This window comes from Callorhinchus milii, unplaced genomic scaffold, assembly GCF_018977255.1.
Source record: "Callorhinchus milii isolate IMCB2004 unplaced genomic scaffold, IMCB_Cmil_1.0 Scaffold16, whole genome shotgun sequence".
Classification (NCBI taxonomy): domain Eukaryota; kingdom Metazoa; phylum Chordata; class Chondrichthyes; order Chimaeriformes; family Callorhinchidae; genus Callorhinchus; species Callorhinchus milii.
In genome coordinates, this window is record NW_024704757.1 from 15105859 (window position 1) to 15125853 (window position 19995).

General features: G+C 39.3%; 1 protein-coding gene across 6 annotated transcripts; it reads right to left on the reverse strand.

The window, feature by feature from the left end:
- Nucleotides 1-7842: 7842 nt before the first annotated feature.
- Nucleotides 7843-19553, reverse strand: pigq (phosphatidylinositol glycan anchor biosynthesis, class Q). Of its 6 annotated transcripts, none has more exons than XM_007908375.2 (12): nt 19528-19551; nt 17401-17546; nt 16135-16847; nt 15461-15592; nt 14975-15095; nt 14657-14783; nt 14211-14364; nt 11132-11243; nt 10395-10475; nt 9783-9897; nt 9082-9143; nt 7843-8580 (listed from the first exon to the last, which is right to left on the reverse strand). In XM_007908375.2, exons 3-12 carry the CDS (start codon nt 16821-16823, stop codon nt 8428-8430), a joined length of 1746 nt encoding a protein of 581 aa, XP_007906566.1. In that variant the 5' UTR covers nt 16824-16847; nt 17401-17546; nt 19528-19551; the 3' UTR covers nt 7843-8427. The 6 variants fall into 6 exon arrangements, with proteins under 6 accessions (XP_007906566.1, XP_007906565.1, XP_007906567.1 ...); XM_007908374.2 differs by lacking the exon at nt 19528-19551 and adding an exon at nt 18347-18467; XM_007908376.2 differs by lacking the exon at nt 17401-17546 and having other exon boundaries at nt 19528-19553.
- Nucleotides 19554-19995: the final 442 nt, after the last annotated feature.

Here is a 19995-nt window from a genome sequence, read left to right on the forward strand (position 1 = left end):
ACGCGGGTGAGAAAAGTGGATCTTGTCAGGTTCCAATGGCACTATTTCAACAGATAAAATACTTTCTCTCGCGTTTTCCTGAAATATTCTAACGTTCACTAAATTTTAAATGGCGTGATTTTTCACGTTTTTGAGATACCTCTGTGACGCCGACTTGCAGTATTTATATTCAGTAGTCAACAGCATTGTAGCAGCAAAAATGCACCTTTGTAATTTTTCATGTACTGTTTGTTCCCCTCGCTAGACTTAAATACTAATTTAACTTGCATTTACTGCCTATAATAGGTTGAAACATTTCAAAGTGTTTCTAGATTACTGTGATCAACATGCTTCCAGAGCTTCTCGCAGGGCTGTATCTCCTATTGATTTCACTCAACCCCATAGAAAATAAACGAATCAATCAACCTGTCTCTCTCTGTTCACTCTGCAAGATACATTTTATTTTAGATTCAATTTAAATGAACGATTCTGGCTCCGAATGCAATTTCATCCAATTAATGTGGCCTTTGTGACTGTCTTTCTTTTGAACTGTTCTTAAGTCCACAGTGTACTCCAATAATATGGTACCTACTTATGATGGAATCCAGCAGAAAGTGACGCGGGGTAAATAAAAATATTTTTGGTTCTTTTGTAATTCGTAATATAAAAGGTCGACCACTGAGGTTATTGAATTCTCATGCAGATTTGCATCTTATTGCTTCATAGAGTGGTATTTTAATTAACAGGACCATTAGTGAGTGTTTGTTTCTGTTTTTACACCTCCAGAATTGTTACCCAGGCAACCGCTGCATTATTCCCACGTACAGACAGACTCACTTTTGGCCGTATGACATGAAGGGCTAAAGGTTACTCTGATTTATTATTTGCGGCTCATATCTCTTAAAAGTGGAGCGTTAGTCACAGCATTTTTTTTTGTCATGCTCAACTGTCACTAAATAATAATAATAATAATAATAATCCTTGCATTTGATATAGCGCTTTTCACGTCGGGAGGACGTCCCAAAGTGCTTCACAGAACACACTGTAAAGTGAATTGACTGTATATTTGTGGGCGAACGCGGCAGCCAATTGCGCACAGCAATGTCCCACAAACAGTCGTAGATTGAAAATGACCAATTTATTATTGTTTTTGGTTTTGGAGGGATTATTATTAGGCTCTGTGTGGAGTAAGGAAACTTGCCCAAGGTTTCGCCCTCTGCCTGGAATTAAACTCAGGTCTCTCACTTGCAAAGCGAGTGCTCTAACCACTGAGCTACAGGACTCCACAAATGTCCCTCGATTGAGTGTACACACATGTTCTAATGTCGATACGTGACAACATAAAACTCCCGCGGATGTGAATTTAACTTGTCACGCTTACCTACCCCCTGTGAAAAGAGGGACCTAGTTTGCACCTTGTCGTCTTTGTAACACATTGGCGCTTGTTACGTTAGTAAATCTATCTCTTACATATGAATTTTGAACTCTTTCAATGGACTTGTGTAACATTTCCGTCTGTTATACAGAATTTGTGACAGGCAGTTATTAAATGTCTTGACGTACTGTTGCCCACAAAGGAAACTGTTGTGTTCATTACGGTTGGTTCTTTTCTTTACGGTTTGAAACCAAATTCTGAAATTCCGGCTGATTAGTTTTGATGTTTTCTTAAATTTCTGCACAATATCTGCATTGTGCCTTTTTTGCAGAAGAACCGCAACATCTTCCTGGAATTTTACCAAAGGGTAGTTCCTTATTTGGCTTAATAACTAATAGTAATCGTTGCATTTGATAGAGCAGCTTGTCGTGTCCTCGAGACATCTCAAAGCATTTCCAGGATTTTACTGTGAAGTGTAGTGACTGTGTATTTGTAAGCCTGCGGGGGGCAGATCTACCTTCCAAACATTACAAACGGTTTCTTTTTGCCACAAAGGAGGGATCCGTTATCTGGAAATACGTGTTTTGGCTCTTATACAAAGATAAAGTATATCAGCCAAACATTTGGTGATGATTTGTGGGAGATTTCTTAAAACTACATAGTTCAGCTTATTTTGATGAAAGGCAGGAAATAATCTTACACTAACTGCGAGGGTGTCTATCTCTGCACGTTGTGTTCAATTTATTGGCAGAAACAGGAATTTTAATTTTTGTGGATCAATTGGAAAACGTTAGAGTATAATCGAACATCTCAGTGTAATTGGATCAACACATATTTGAAGCTGCAAAGCAGATAACTAAATTATCCATAATTATTGAGTTACAGAATGCCCAAGTCGCACATTTACTTTAAAGTAGAAATGAACAGGAAGACACACAGTGAATTAATGCTTGCATCTGATTTTTCTCCCACTGTGACAATTAAATGTATTGAAGAACAGAGGTCACAAACCTGGCATTAAGTGGAGGCACAGTTGTTGGATCAATGACAAGGAGATGAAATGCTCACACAGATGCTCTATTGTGGAAATTCTGTTAATAATTATCTCTGAAGGAGGTAACATGTTCAACAAGACATGCTGATAAATGTGTCTATTGAATTTCATTACTGTGTAATTTACACAAAGATTTTTCAAAATTTACAAAGCTGAAGATTATACAGTATAATTAGAAAGGTTTAGTATCCTTTAATCATCAAGCTGTACATCCCGACTTTCAGTACATTCCGGGTTATCAGAATGTTCTTGGGTGTTTCTAACATCGTTCATTCGCTGTGATGTCGTATTTGTTGTTGTTCATTGCAAACTGTCGTGTTACTCGTGTGGTCACATTACCTCGATGTTAAACCAAACATTTGTTTTCACGATGGAGACCCAGAAGAAAAATAACTTGGATCTGTTGTAAGAATGGAACAAAATCAGATTGAATTTTTATGGACTTTCATAGGACACTCATTTGTCTTTGGATTTTTGTGTGTGGGATTCTAATTGCTTCGGTCAGGCAGGTAGAACTGTCCAAAAAGCACCACCAGACTCCAGACTTCCTGTTTACTTGGCTCCCTGCCTCAACCTGCAGATCCAAATGGGAGAGGTGGGTGGAGGGGAGGGGTGGGGTGTTGGCAGTAAAGGTTGCTACCGTGTGGGTGAGCCACGTGGTGTTTTGCTTATTCCCAAACATGGCTATATATCACCTTTCCAGACTGGCACATTTATCCCACAGTCTGGTTCATCCATGTGTTTTGAAAAGAAGAGTCGCAGTAAATTTCGACACAATAAGGGATGTATATTCTTGCCAGAAATGTCCCCAACTTATGAGACTGGCTTGAGTCTCTTTATCCTTGGCAGTAAAAGTAGGAGGCATAGGCTGCATTTGAGAAGGTATCACCCCTTTTGTGGTCTGTTCTCTCGTAGATAACGACAAATGTTTTATTAAAATTACCAGAAATACTTGTTTGCAAAAAGAGCTATAATGGAGAGTATCAAAAGTATTAACACAAATGCAAATCCACTGGAGTATTTTACACATAATCAAAAACCCACCCTTCATAGTCAAAATTACACTGGGCTCGCCCTTGATTACTTATCTGAAGACATTGCTATGGTAACAGCTTAGATAACATGATTATAATCACACTACCACTTGCTCTCTCTGCGGGATAACAGTGCCTTTGAACTGACACAATTGGGGATTAATTTCTTTTGCTAGTGGGGTTTAGATCAGCATCTATACCAGATACTGTAACTATCACAATAGGTTTGTTTATTTTGCATCACGTTTATCTCTGTATCCAGACAGTGGTCCTCGGCCCATTACAGAATAATGAAAGTAAATAAGTGGCTCACTAAACCATTCGCAAAAGGACTTCTTCACCTTGAACACTAGTAATAACATCTGGTCAGTACGATAAGTTTCTTTTCTGTATTTGCATAACAATCATATTTTGATTGTTAGATGTAAATTTAAAGATAAATCATGACTGACTCAAGAGTTTAAAATCCAGCCTCAGGGGTCTTTAGATTGTTATTCGAGGCACGGAATCTCAGCCCGAGTATCCATACAATATGCATGGATTTTGGCATTTTTGTTTAATCATTTATGAAGTCGGTGTAGAAGTGAACTTGCAATTGATAAAAAAGTTAGAATTATCATGATTCTGCATTTGAAACAATTATTATACTGTTGACCACGTCACACTCCACATGTAATCTCGTTGCAAAAGGTTCCTGCTGATTGGAAGGGACACACTTGAAGTTGTAAGTTGAACCAGTAAAAATGTCTTGACAGTTTGGTCCGGAAGTTTGGAAACTGACTGAAGTTGATGTGTACCTTTTTCCGCTTCTCACATGGCAACAACACATCGCTAGTCAAATACCACTGCTTTGAGGGGCTACAAAATAAATCTAGCTCATCGTCACTTTCCAAGTTGGAGAAAAGATATTTGTTTGATTATGGTTATGGTAATGGTGTAATTATTCACCCAGTTTCTGATACATGCTTGACTCTTCGTTCTCTCTCCAAACCAAAGATCTGGAGTCCTGTAGCTCAGTGGTTAGAGCACTCGCTTTGCAAGTGAGAGACCTGAGTTCAATTCCAGGCAGAGGGCGAAACCTTGGACAAGTTTCCTTACTCCACACAGAGCCTAATAATAATCCCTCCAAAACAAAAACAATAATAAATTGGTCATTTTCAGTCTACAACTGTTTGTGGGACATTGCTGTGCGCAATTGGCTGCCACGTTCGCCCACAAATATACAGTCAATTCACTTTACAGTGTGTTCTGTGAAGCGCTTTGGGACGTCCTCCCGACGTGAAAAGTACTATATCAAATGCAAGGATTATTATTATTATTATTATTGTGAGAGGAAAACCAGCCAGGATTCCTGATCCTCCTGGACAATACATGCATTGTGAACACTGAGTGAAGATATGTTTGGGTTTGAAGAACTTAACAACATGCACTGACACGGAATAACTGCTGTATAAGCAGAAGACTACTAAGACAAGTTGGATGCTGAGGTGAGCCACCATGAGGCTCATATGAAACTGAACATTTGCGTGAATCCACATTGAACATTCTATGTTTTATTCAAGACACTGCCAGATTATAGAGTCTGAATAATATTAGGTTTAACACATGGAGTAACATTACAATAGTACAGTAACAACCCCAATAACATTTGAATAACAAATCTTGAGGTGCTTTTTTGCTGATAGTTCTATTTTTGGCAAGCAAAAAGAAAAACTCCACGGTCCATTTCTTAGTAGATTGGTATAATTTAATTACTATATTTGGTACAAGTACATATATTATTTTTTTAAAAAAGTAACGGTGATATAAATCTAGGTTGTAAAAGTATAAAGCTGTATTCCCATCCTTTTGAAACAAAGCCTTCGATTCAAAACATAATTATCTTTCTGTTGCCATAAGATCTCATTTTGAAAGGGGGACTACAGGGCATTCTGTGTGAAATAACGAATAGATTAAAATGCTAATAGGAACCGAGCGGTTTGTGCTGGCACACTCAGATTTGCTGTTAAGAGGCCTGCAAGTGACTCTCCTGAGAGATAGCCATCTGGCTGCTGGTTTCAGGATGGGGCAGTGCAACTGCTCCCTCAGGGGTGTTGGTTAAGAATAAAGGCAGCTTTCCATTTACTGCAAGTCATTGTGGCAAAGCCACCAGAGAGAAAGTATTTATTTTCAGTTCGAGTACACAACAACATTGAGCTTTAATCCTCCTGATAGAATCTCAAATCAGGTTCACACAGGCATCGTGCCACACCCCCATGGGAGTGCGGCTTTTGGACAAAAAAAATCAAATACTATCCGGGGGTTAGATCACAGTAGAATGGTGGAATGAACAAAAATAACTTCCAATGGTACTTCTGGCCTTGAGTGCCTTTCAATTTGGTCCTTTAAAGTACAGTGCCACATTCAATTCCTGGTGATATAGTCAAGCTATTAATTGCTCAGTGGGAAGCGACAACACTTGATTAACTACATGCTTAACCATTATGCACACTTTGAGCTTGCCCGTCATGCCCCTGAAAATGTTGACTTTTAGAGATGGTGCCTTTGGGATTAAAAATAAAAGGATTACATTTTAACTGCAAACAATACATTTCTTTGAAACGCTGCTAATTTAATTACCGAGAAGGTTAGGATTTGGGTGGCGTGGTTCAGCACAGGTATATAGGAAAACCGACACTGTGCAGCACAAAGCAAGTTCATGCTTGAAGTTTAACACTTTTCACATTATCAATGACTCACACATTATCTAAAATCAATAGAACTTTACAATGCAACTCACAGAAATTTCGCAATACTTGTAAGCAGTTTAACACCCAAAATTCCACCCATGTCGAAATCACCTCTGGGTGGCACGGCAAAATTGCCTCCTATTCAAATCAAACAGCTAACAAAGATTTTAAGGCTACCATTTTATATTGTGTTGATCAGCATACTTAGGATTCACTTATAATCTATAACAATGTCGAAGTTGCTCCACTGGGTTATAGTCTCAACACAGTTTATTCCCTGCATATTACTGAACATAATTATGTAAATTCATGAATTGTTCTTGCAAAAACAATCAAAATACACAAAATGGCACCAGCAGAAATTTTATTCATCAGACCAACTAGTTAATGTTCAAATAGTGTCACATTGGCTCTTCAGAATGAATCCTAAAAGTAACAATATTAGAGGGAGTGCATGAAAAACATAACTTGAAACAGTCATGGAACATATGATAATGAACGCTTCGTGATCATAATTGTTGTATGCCCAATACAAAAAGGGAACTATCCCAATTTAGAACAGATTTCAGACAATCTGCCAAATGTTCTGAACAACGTGCGCATCCAGCTGGTAACAGTGCATTTTTTTCGGTGCCAGGAGATACCTCACAATGTTTCTCCTTCGTGCAAAGTAGGATAATCTCGCTGATGCGTGACAATCACAACATTAAACAACAAAATTACATTTGTGTGGCGCCTTTCATGTCGGGAGCACGTAAGAGTGTCATTAAAGTACTCCACGCTCCAACTATAATAGTCTCGCCAACCAAAAGAACTAACTTACACCATAGCTTCGGAGCGCACATCACAGAGGGCATCCTTTCCAGAGTACGCAGAAACAGTACAAGCTGAAACGTTACATGACAAAATGATAACATCAACTCTGAACATCCGTGCGTAAGTTATTTGAATTATTTTTAAACACACGGCAAAGAATTCCCTTCATACGTTTTCTAAAATTAATCTGAGAATTGAGTCCATTTGGATTTAGAGAAATAGATCGGTTTAACAGGAACTAAACCTCAGTTCGGGGAGACACTGCTGGTAGATTGCTCACCTTCATGACACCACAGCCTGGAATGTGTCTGGATTTGTTTGTTTAAAAATTACTATCAAATGTACCAATATACAAAGAAATACAAAAAGGAAACTCTTAGTTTTAAAGTATATATATATAATATATATAAAAAAGTAGCCTTTTCTAAAACACTTGTAACCCAAAAAATTGCAACTTTCATATTTGTAGCAAATCAAAATATATACTTGAGGTAAATACACCCCTTACACACACACACACGACGTAATCATCTGATCATCGTGGGCCTCTGTCGTCTGATGTCCAGTATATATATGGCAGTCTCTCTTCCTAATCTGACAAGTTTTAACAAACCTAAAGTTAGTTTGGGATTTGACCACGTCAATCCTGACCTTTTTAAGTTTTTGTTAACTGGAAAACAGCTTTTCCAAAAAAAAAAAAAAAAAAAATCTGAAACCAAAGATTTAACCACATTTTAAAAACAAATTACTACTTCCTCCAAAATGGATGAGGGAAAACTAAGAGAAAATAGAATCCAAACAAATATTAAAGGTTTAGGTTATTAGAAAAAGAATTGAGATAGATAGATTGGACTAAAAAATTCTTAAATATTATTATGAAATATTATTTAAAATTGATTTAAACTACTGGATATCTGTCATCATTACAAAGAAAAGATACTCTCAATTTCTAAGTAACTATTATGGTTATAATATCAGTTGTAGGGTCATTGGTGGTTGAACTAATATGTAAAGTAACTGGCTGCTTCAGGAAGAGTGGTATTTCCCTGGACCTACTCTTAGATTAATGGTTAAATCTCACACCCAATGGATGGTAAAGTGCTTCACTATATTAGAGAGGGTTAACAAATATATTGTGCTTCTTAAACACGAATACTTTAATAGTTAGGAGTATTTTAATTTTTCTCAGTGCACTGTTTACTTGGTTGCAATATGTCAGGGAGAAAAAAAAAGTTTGGCAATATTGAAATATCTCATTTTAAATGGTTATAATTTTCTTTTAAAAATCATTTGTATTTTGATTGCGTCAATTTAAAAAAGATTTACTGCAGTTAACTTGCCTTAACTGGTTTAAAATCTTCATCCTAAAATGAAATAAAAGATATACATAACATTAGACAAGTGCACTTGCTCAGACTGCTGTTCTCATGTTAGGTTTCCTCAGTCTTGTTTCTCAGTTTTGTGCCTCCAAGGATAAATCAGTTCCCCAATGAAAAGTTTCTTACAAAGTGCCGCCCAGGAATCTTTGGGATAACAGCTGTAGGTTGCCAATCTGTAATGCTGGATTATCATCCCGTAGGTCAATGGATTGATCTGTTATCAAGAAAATACCACCATTATTAGGAGAAATTATTATTTTCTTACTATCTACTGTCTTGGTTTCCGTCTTACTTGTCCTAATGTTCTCACTGTCTCTCTAATGTTTTTTTCTCCTGTCCTGTATGATCATTTATGGTGTTCTTTGGGGCTCTATCTTTGATCTCCTCTCTCTTGGCTACGTGCTCCCTCACAGGGATAGTGTCTGGAAGCATGGGCTCCACTTCACATGCATGCAGACGGCACCCGACCTCTCGTTCTCTACCCTGGACCTCATGGTCACTGCTGATCTGTACCTAACGTTCTTCACCACGTTCAAACTATTCGTATGTTCTCGTTTATACTTCCAAAATGTTTTCATTTGAAATCCCAACCCCCCAAAAGAGGAACCAAACAGATTGTTTCAAATAACCAATATTTATGCAATTCAACTTTTTAAATAAAAATGCTGCTGCAATGTTTACAGTCAAGTGATAGAGAAAACATTAACGATTGTACCTGCATTAACAAGTGAAGAGGTTTGTCAGAGACTTTCTGAAAAACGTCAAACTTCACACCAACTGCGGATCAAACACAAACCACATCCATCAAAAACACACCACAAACCACATGGAGGTCAAATTTCTGAACATGTTTTTGCAAGGACATTATTATAAAAGTGATTCTCCAAATGTGGATAAATTTAGACCTTGGCAGGTAGGAACATCCACCAATTTCCAAATTTACCCACTTTTTGGAAAATTACCCTTTTCTAGACATTTACCTAAATTATAAGCAACATAACTAGCTTCTGAAAAGGCAATTACATCCTTTTCATGTTATCACTCGGTAAATCTAAAAAGACAATTTTTAAATTTGGCACCTTATCAGTAGAAGCAAAATACGTGATTAAAAGACAGCAACTTTTTATGAGCTAAAAAAAGAGACTTTAAATAAGTCACATGTAGTTAATCAGTCTGTGGCGTATAAATGACATGGACTGATTGGGCCAAATGGAATGTTCTTGTGCTGTATTCTATGTAAATCTATGGGAATTCTATAGAGAACTGGAAAAATTGAGAAGCTTAAATAGAAGTGCCAATGAACCTCTGTTTGCAACAAAGGTAGTTGGTTCTTTATACAAACATCCAGAACATACAAACAAGCAACAATTACAGTTTTAAGAATCACCCAAATGAACTTAGCTGTTAGATCATCACCTGCAAGAACGTAAGGTCGGCACAGTCGAAGTCCTAATGCATAGAACGGGAGAGAGTTTATGAGGTCCACAAACAAATGAATGAGACCTTGCACGATAACCACAACCAGACGTAGCTGTTGGAAGGACCAAAAATTTAAATGTGAGTGTACTGGTAGGTACAGCAAACTAATGTTAAAACAATTTACATTACTAAACTGTGACTATTTAGCAATTGGCTGCCGTGTTACACCCACAAAGTAATACAGTCAATTCACTTTACAGTATCCTCTGTGAAACCCTTTGAAATGTTTCGAAGATGTGATAAGGCACTATAATAATAATAATAATAATCCTTGCATTTGATATAGCGCTTTTCAAATGCAAGGGTTATTATATGTTTTACTATTAAAGAAATACCTGTATCACAAATGTAAATTTTAATAGAAATTCAGTAATAATACCATGCCATTTCAAACCATTTGCTTTAACCTGAAGATATACACGGCAACCCATGAATTACAATGGCTTGTAAGCCCCAGTGCGTATCAGAACTCAAGAAAATGAAGTCATTGATTGTTTACTAGTGTTTCACGTTGATTGACAATTGCTAAAGTGAAAATGCAGCCATTACCAATGTAAACACCAGGTAGTAGAGTGCTGTAGTTGGCAAGAGGAAGAGGAGAATGGTAAACAGCAGGGTTCCAATAAACAACTGCAAGCAAAAAACAGAAGGTGCCATTGTTACATCAAAATTTACATTGTCTAATTCAAAATATGTATGCTTGGAGTCTTTCATTTTGGTCAAATATCAGTGTTGTGGCACTAGCAGTCAATCCACTGCATGACCTTGATATTTATGATGCTCAACAATGATAGTGTGTAATTCAATTGTTGCAGGCTTAAACCTCAATGAACTGCAGTCGATTACCACAGAATTCTACATCCTAACTGAATAATTGCACAATGTTACGGCTTTCATGGAGTAAGTGAGTTTCACGTCTGAATAACTAAAATGCAAAATGCAGAGATGCCATTGAACAAGAGATGTAATTGAACAAAAGGTGCAAATAAAAGATACATCCTCAAAAACCTACAAACAAAGCTATACGCAGTTCTTTGTAAACAATGTGCTTATACCTTTTTGTAAAGCAAAGATATCCCTATATTGTCCACTTGGCATAGGATTTGAAGAACAGTAACCACAAAGGGAAGCTTGACTTCCCAAACAGAAATGATCACAATAATATGAAACACACATTAAACAAAGATTAAACAGTAGATTAGTAACATAATAACTTGTAAAAAAGGAGTAGTCTGTAAGTATTTTGAATAGAAAGTCAGAACCAAATCTTCACCTTAAACACCTACCTGATCCAAGTCATATGAGCAGGAGTCAACACGTTGCCTCAGAACATTCCACTTCTTTCCTCTGAATAACCGCCACAGAGATGACAACCCATAGATCTTGAAACAGTACAGTCTGTGCAAGAAGCAATCCATTAAAAATGTTATCGTACAACAACTATAAGCTTAGTGCAAAAGATAACAACTATCCTGAGGAGTTCGTTAAACGCTCAATGTACTAAATACAACAGTTTTACAATTTTTTTATTTCAGATATGTCAAAAGGTATATATTCAGGATAATTTTAGGATGGACACCAGAACGATTTCTTTACCAGAGAGTAATTAATGATTAGAACAAGTTAGCCAGAACAATGCTTGAAGCCAGGATGCTGAATACATTTAAGAAACAGTTTAATACTAAATAGAACAGGAGGATGTCAGGGTGAGTATATGTCTGGAAGGATAAGATCAAATGAGCCAAAGGATCTTCTCCATGTGAAACCCCAGTCGTGTGATCTTATGGGAAGAAATTCCCATGAGATCTGATTTTATACTATAGAGACTGCACAGAACTTAAGACCTAAAACTGTAATAAAAACGTTCACAAATCTTTAATATTTTGGGAAAAAAAGGCCAAAGCCGAGTGATTTTGAAACCTTCAGTTAAACTAACTTGTTTGTTTACCGACCCATTTTGTCAATCTGTCTATGCTTTCACATGCTTAATATTGAGATCCATTAGTGGCTTTGACTGCAATTCCAGATTTGTAAAACAATTGCAACATGGTGGGAAAAAGAGGATATAAAGTGACAAATAAAAATTCAATATTCAGTACACACAAGATTTACCACACTGCAACAGATGTTAAACAGTGTCACTTTGTACTACTAGAGAGGTGCACATGATGAATGTTTTCTTCCTAGAAATAGCTGACTCCAAAATACTTTTGTTGAAGAAATAAAAACACTGACTATTGGTACGTAAGGGTTGCAAAATGACAATGGCTCTTAGAGTAAGCTTTGCAGGTCAGGCCAGTAGTAAACAAAGATGGCTTTGAAAAGAAATGTTAATAGTGAAAACAAAAGCTGCAAAGATTGTAATGCATGCATACGACATAATGACTAATCTGAGCGCTAATTTGTAGCTGCAATGGTAGCAGTACAAAAAGCCGCATTGTGGAAACTGCAAATGCTGCATCTGAAATATCTGTACAAGTATGAACAAGCCTGGTTAGCCTTGATGTAAGCAGTGATTTAGAATATGTATAACACTCCATATGCCGACTCAAGAGACAACACAGCCAGCTGGCACTTTAATCCTGTTAGTATTCATAGAAGCTCAGCAAAAACAATTTCATTTGTGAACTTTTTCACTAAATTATATGAACAAGTTGTCTTAACAAGGCAACACTTTTGAAGAGTCTAACCATCAGTAACCCCTTTTTTATACAAAGGGAAGTTGTCGTTGCTTCCCTTTTTGATTATTTTTGGTTGGCACATATTAAACAGCTAATGCCTGGTGACTTATGTGCATTGGTTAAAATTATGAGGTGTTTTACTGTAGCCAAGAGCAGTGAATGCAAATTTGGTTGGACATTTCGAAAAGATAAGATTTGTGGAATAAAAGGGCAGACAGCTGAAAATGCTTCACCCTTGGTATTAAGATAAGAAGGAATGCTAGAGTCAACAATACAGAGCTATATAAGGTGAACTAAATGGTCTGAAAGATTGGCTTTCCTGTGTTTAATGGTTCACATTCTAGTTTCTAAACTCGGAAAGATAAAAGATTCCAACTGATCTGTAAAAACACTGACTACATTCAAGTCAACTGACGCTGGAAAGCAGACACGTTTCACAGGGTTCCTTTTCCAACATTACCAGATTAAATAAATGTGTTTCAAATACACTTAGGGCATGCATTAGATGTTTTTAAAATTACACGAATCACATCAATGGGCAAGTACATCAATGCAGTTATCTTCTGCTTGAACTCTGTAAAAAGCTTCATTAATAAATAATGTAGCTTCTTTCACACTCCATTTGCTAAGAAAATATTCTGCTCATGAAAGCTGTTGAGCAAAATGTTACAGTCAGAATAATGGATTTATACCAACACTGATTTAATAGTCTTCATTTTATATTTGTTGCTGTCTTTATACATTTGTCAACGCAACTGATACAGTGTGAGATTTAAAAAAATTGTTCACTGAACAAGTAATAACAATATCAATGTATATACTTCTCAGGCACATTTCATGGGTAATAAAGAACTTGTAATTACATGAACAAACAGGTTATTTACCAAAGAAAAACATTCATTGTGTACAACACTGACTACACCATTGAAAGCAATTGTTTACCCACTACAGCAATACAGAAGAATTTACCTGTCTGGCCCCTGACACACATTGGAAGCAGCTGATGAGAATATACACTTATTTGGCAAATGTTATGCCTGTTTTAATACCAATTTCAAGCATGCTAGAATAATCTGCTCGTTTCTCTCTCTCTCTCTCTCTATGCATGGAACATGCTTCTACGTTGGGATTCCCCCCCACCCAAAAAAAAGGCAAGTAAAGCAATTTAAGATTAGTTTTAAAATTGGAAGAGCTGGAAAATTAGATTTGCTGGAAAGATCAAATGTAAAATTACTGTAATTTTTCAAGCAAAATTTATCAACTTTAGCTAAGTAGATTGCAATACATGTTTCCACAGAAACTGGTGTGTTTCATTCATTAAAATGCCTGTTACTGCAGTTTGCAGATACTTTCGGTTGCCACAAGAATGCCTGAAAATATATGGCGTCACCTGGTGGGCAGCGAGTGCCCAACAGCACACTTTTAACATTTTAATCCGGAAAAACTGGAAACTCCCGTTTCAGTAGTGCCGTGAGATATTTGACATCCACGACAGAAGGGATCTCAGTTTAACATTTCAGCTGATGGACAGCATTGCAATGTCAACCTTGAATCTGTGAGCTTAAAGTCCCAAAGTTGGGTTGAACCCGCAACCTTCTGAATCATAAGCAAAAATGCTAACAACTGAGCCAAGCTGACACCTATTCCAGAAACACGTTATTCTCAGTGAATGCTTGAGCCTTACCTTGCCCCGTAAACATAAAAGCAGTAGATGTGAAATGTCAGGAGGGCAATGATGTCTGAAACAATGGAGAGGGCTATAGTCAGACCCAGGCATGCTGACAGTCCAGCATACCACAGGATCATCTCAATGAATGGAGACATCAGATGAATGTAACCTACAGAATAAAGAAATATCAGGTTAGTATTTTGATAGGGGCCCAAAGTTAGCCTTGACAGAAGTTTTCTAAATTCACACAGAGTTTTGCTGGTAATGCCTCCAGTATTTTTGAGTGGACATCAAAACTTGGGTTTGACCCAAAATAAAATAAGCATTGCTTTGTTGAGAATCTGCAAGTGCAACACTCATTTAATAAAACAGCATGCAATGTATCAGAGAGATCTGTGTGGCGTCACCAAGTAGTCTTAAGGTACTAAACAACCCATCATGTTGGGTTACATTGGACTTACTTATCCAAAGATGGATGTGATAGAGGAAGAATCGTCCCAGTACTTGGTCTAGTGCCTTGTTCATCTTCAAACCAGCAGGAGCTCCCATCAACCACTCTAACAGATTCTGTAACTCTTTAGCAATGTACTGTTAGCACAGAAAAAGAATAGTTTAGAAACATTAAATTGTCCTATTTGTGTCTTCCACTTCTCTTAGTGGATGAACACTTAGAAGTCTTGAAGTACCTTAAAAAGCATACAGTACTTAGGATATAATACAGTCAGTCCTTAACAAGCATGATTACACATACAACATCTCGCATAACAAAGTACCCTTACATCAGCAAACGGAACAAGGGCACCTGCTAACTGCCCAATGCGATTCTTCTGATAGAGCCAAGAGATCAGCAGAATTCCTAGGGCCACATCAATCAGGAATGAGACAAAGAGGTTGGCCTTTCTAGATAAAAATAGAAACTTTTTTTAGACAAATATCATTATGATACTCTGGTAATCAAACAGGAATTAGAAATTAATCGACATTTTATTGGATCGTCTTTATTGGTATCGTCTCACATTCAGTTTATCTGGCAAACCACATTGCAGGGAAACAGTTCCCCCTGAAGGATAGTGAACAAGAATCGGCACAGCTACAATGGCCAAATGGCCTTCTGTGCTATAAATCTCTATGGTTTCCATGGTTCTATTTTATCCAAAACTGTTAGTCAGATGCTTTTACTTTAGAAACCAGCTGGTTTGTTCAGGTAAACAGTCATTAACTTTTTCTTTTAGTAAAAAGATTATAGTATAGTAGACTTACTGTACCTCATAAACTCTGAGTGAGTCTGTGCTTTTGTGGTACTTGTGATCATCTGCAAGTGTTCCAAACGATGTGCAACCTGCACACATGTCGATAGTTTGCTCCATAAAAAACGTAGAGGCCATACATTTAACACTCTGTGAAAGGGAGCAAAACAATAGTTTAAGCATCTATCTCACACCCTTTGTGTAAATACAGCAAATTAACTTCAAGATAAAAGGTAATAAGAGGAGACATCTTAGCATCAAAAGTTAGAGTAGCCTTCATTTGTTACACACAAAAAATTACAAGTTAAAATAAAGAGAAAGTGGGAAAGGGTGAGCAGAAGTGTTTGAAAAGTAAATTACTTTTAATTTTTTTGTAGCAGCATGATGTATTCCTGACATTTAAGTCCTCCTCCCATCCCCCCCACCCTTCCACCCGTAAGTGCTGGTGTACATCTCCACAAGCACCTATTTTGTTGAATAAGCACAAACAGAAAGAGCTTTAAGGCATCATTAATATTGTACTTGGAAGCATCTTGTATTTCTGCCACTTGGAGTAACAGAGGATCTTGAACAACAAGGAATCAATGTAGGAATGTCTTGGGGTGAACTACTGAAAACCTAGTTTGACAAACCCGTCTACAAGCTGTAACAACAGAGCAGGGTTTTCAGCATTTTTTTCTCACATCAATTACCTGCTTTTGCAGATGTACGAAACAAGGGTCACGAAGAACGAAAGTGCCATGCATATTGGTACTGATGCCTGTTTCACAAGTTCCACAATAATACTGGCTTCTCTTCCTTCTGTTTGCCAGTGAGTAAACTTAATTGGAGTATCGTCATATTGATCAATCATAAATAATATTTCACACTGAGAAACGGTATCAAATATTGTTGCAAAATCTGAGGTAATATTTTTCGAATCCATTTCAGTGTTACCGATGTCCTGTGGGGTTTTACTATCCAGGCCATGCAACTTTGAAAGCATAACCTTGCGCTGGTCATAATGGATTAAGATAACTTTTTCTATTTTATCCTTTCCATCTTTTTCAACCAGCTGACAGCTGAAGACAGACTGATTCTGTTTCTCCTGTTTTAACTGTAACCAGAGATCATGTGGAAAAATGGAACTCAGATCCTCCAGAAACTGGCTCAAGTCTTCCTTTGGCCCAGAGTTGTGCTTATTCCATGACCCAAGAACACAAACATCCACCTTCGTGGCATCATGAATCTCATTAAGGTACTGCTTCACTTGTCCAGGAATGAACGGATAGTGAATAACTGCAAGGATAACTGCAGCATTCTGCTCTTCAATCCAGCGACCGATCAGCAGGCCACTGTCTGCTTCAGAACAGCAACTGGGAAAAAACAGCTTGACAACCATGTTTCTGACTTGTAGATTTTATATCTGTGAAAGAAAAGGATTNAAAAAAAATTAATGAAGATACAACAATAATAATACCCATAAGTGAACTGGCTGAATTTACTAAATAAACTGGCATCAGCTTACTCGAGGAACCCCATCTCTGGGTAGCTTTGTCACCACATGCCTACATCCCTCTCCTTCTAAGTTAAACTGTCAGTCCGATGGTGAAACGGATGATGAGGGAGCAAGTTACAGGTACGAGGAAAACAGTAAGGTTCACATAGAAACAGCACAAAATTTCTCCCCATACAAAGCGTTAAATTAAAAAATAATAATTTGGTCACTCAATCCATGGGGGACACTGCTGTCCACAATTGGCTGCCGCGTTTTGCCCACAAAACAGCCATTTCACTTGACAGTACATCCTGTGAAGGAGGTCTTTGAGACGTCTTGGAGACGTGATAAGCGCTATATGAAATGCAAGGATTATTATTATTATTATTATTATAAGCTTGGTTTAATCCTTCAGTTACTGTTGGAACACAAAGCGCCATTTAGTGACATGTAAACGGCTTGACGTGAGGCACTCACCTACCTCGACACTTGACTGTACCCGAGGCCCAGGAACGAGGTGGTCGATCGAATCGTTGAAACCTCACCGGCCCAGGAAGGGAAAATCCTCCACAAAAGAGTCCTCGCGGGCCGAACCCAGGGCTTCTTTAAGCTTCTGATCCGCCTGCGCTGCATTTCCAATATATCCTGATTTTATTCTACATTTTCCACCCAACAATTGCCAAAGCTTTTCCTTTGTAACACAACTTCCTCCTCACAGAGTAAAAAGCCAGCTCTCCCCCCTCCCTGACACCACCCCCCCCCCCCTCCCTGACACCACCCCCCCTCCCTGACACCACCCCCCCCCTCCCTCCCTGACACCAGCCCCCCCTCTCACAACAGCCCCCCCTCCCTCCCTGACACCACCCCCACCCCTCCCTCCCTGACACCAACCCCCTTCCCTGACACCACCCCCACCCCTCCCTGACACCAGCCCCCCCCTCTCACAACAGCCTCCCCTCCCTGACACCCCCCCCTCCCTGACACCACCCCCCCCCCCCTCCCTGACACCACCCCCACCCCCCCCTCCCTGACACCAGCCCCCCCCCACTCTCACCAGCCCCCCCTGACACCAGCCCCCCTGACACCAGCCCCCCCTCCCTGACACCAGCCCCCCTGACACCAGCCCCCCCTCCCTGACACCACCCCCCCCTGACACCAGCCCCCCCACTCTCACCAGCCCCCCCACTCTCATCAGCCCCCCCCTTCTCTCACCAGCCCCCCCTGACACCAGCCCCTGACACAGGGTTCCCTGAAGCCCAGGTAACTGGGGGATGTCTGTGGGCGGTTGTTATGGGAACCAGAAGGCCGCGCGCTCCCTCCCTCCCTCCCTCTAGGCCGCAGCCTCTCTCCCGCCTTCTCTCTCTCTCTCTCTCTCCTTCCTTCTCTCTCACACACACTCACTCACACACTGAGCCTCGGTCTGTTACCTGTCGCCCAGGACACGGTTGGAGAGCGGCGCCATGGCCACCCGGTGACCAGCGCGGCAACCGTCGAAAAAAAAATCCCTCCCGCCCGCACCTTCCAGGTCAGCGCATGCGCACCACGCCCCCTCCCGGGGGGGGCTGGGCTGACAGCTCGAGATGGCGCATGCGCACAACACCCCCACCCGGGGGCTGGGCTGACAGCTCGAGATAGCGCATGCGCACAACACCCCCTCCCGGGGGCTGGGCTGACAGCTCGAGATGGCGCATGCGCACAACACCCCCTCCCGGGGGCTGGGCTGACAGCTCGAGATGGCGCATGCGCACAACACCCCCTCCCGGGGGCTGGGCTGGCAGCTCGCATCAGCGCATGCGCACGCGGGGGGACTCTCTCGCTCCTCCCCCCCTCCCCACCCCCCGACGTGATTGACAGCTCTGTGTGGCACAGGTGGGAGGAGCTACGTTCAAAAGCACTGCCACTGTACTTTGCACTGCAATAAAAAATAATGCTAACTATTACTACCAGTAATATTTAATTTATAGCGACATCAATTAATTAATTAATTACTTGATAATCAGAAGTAATAATAAATATTGGTTGATTGATGATGAATAATAATGATGTGGGTTGTTAATGGGTAATAATAATATGAATGGGTGGTAAGTCATCAGAGTATGAATTAATAATAATAATAATAATAATCCTTGCATTTGATATAGCGCTTTTCACGTCGGGAGGACGTCCCAAAGCGCTTCACAGAACACACTGTAAAGTGAATTGACTGTATATTTGTGGGCGAACGCGGCGGCCAATTGCGCACAGCAATGTCCCACAAACAGTCGTAGATTGAAAATGACCAATTTTAATTATTGTTTTTGGTTTTGGAGACATTATTATTAGGCTCTGTGTGGAGTAAGGAAACTTGCCCGAGGTTTCGCCCTCTGCCTGGAATTGAACTCAGTTCTCTCACTTGCAAAGCGAGTGCTCTAACCACTGAGCTACAGGACTCCACGTACACTTGAAATGGCACTTTTTCACACAGGAAAACACGGAACAAAAAATCAAAATACTAGAAAAGCTCCCTTCAGCACAAACACTACTGATGATGCACATAGTAAGCAATTACACTGCGAACAGTAATCTTTGGTGAATAAAGGAAACAGCCTGCAAAGGGAATTGTACTTACCAAGCGCACAATGTCTTCTGGCCAGTGAATTAATTGCATGTGCTTCTGTATTTAGTGGTTGAAGCTTAGTGAAGATGATGGTTCTGTTAGTAGTGGATTACAGCAAAAGATAAATTGGGTGTGGTGCTATATGTGAAACAGCAAATCATGAGAAAAAAGACTCCCTAAATAGTGGAATACAGTTGCATTGTAAAAAAAAAAATTGTTTGGCAGCTACTGTGATGTTAGAATACTCTGAATGAATTTGGAATGAACCAGAGACTTCACCCCATTTATATTTAAATAATCCAATAAAATAATGGAAATGAAAATGGCCAATTGTCACTTAATTTAGTTTGTGTCATTTTAAGGGGAGAAAAATACCTGCTAATTGAATGCAGTGCGTTGATCTTCCACACGATGCATTCGACTTATTATGGGAGCACCTTTGTGCATTTTCTTACAACCTATTCTCGGTTTATTCTGGAA

Excerpts from the sequence above, each read along its gene's own strand:
- pigq (XM_007908376.2), bottom strand. The coding sequence starts at position 16,823 with ATGGTTGTCAAGCTGTTTTTTCCCAGTTGCTGTTCTGAAGCAGACAGT. Across the intron at positions 10,476-11,131 it reads GCTCATATGACTTGGATCAG|TTGTTTATTGGAACCCTGCT; the intron begins GTAGGTGTTTAA and ends TTTTGCTTGCAG. Across the intron at positions 9,144-9,782 it reads CCGACCTTACGTTCTTGCAG|TTGGTGTGAAGTTTGACGTT; the intron begins GTGATGATCTAA and ends TTTGATCCGCAG.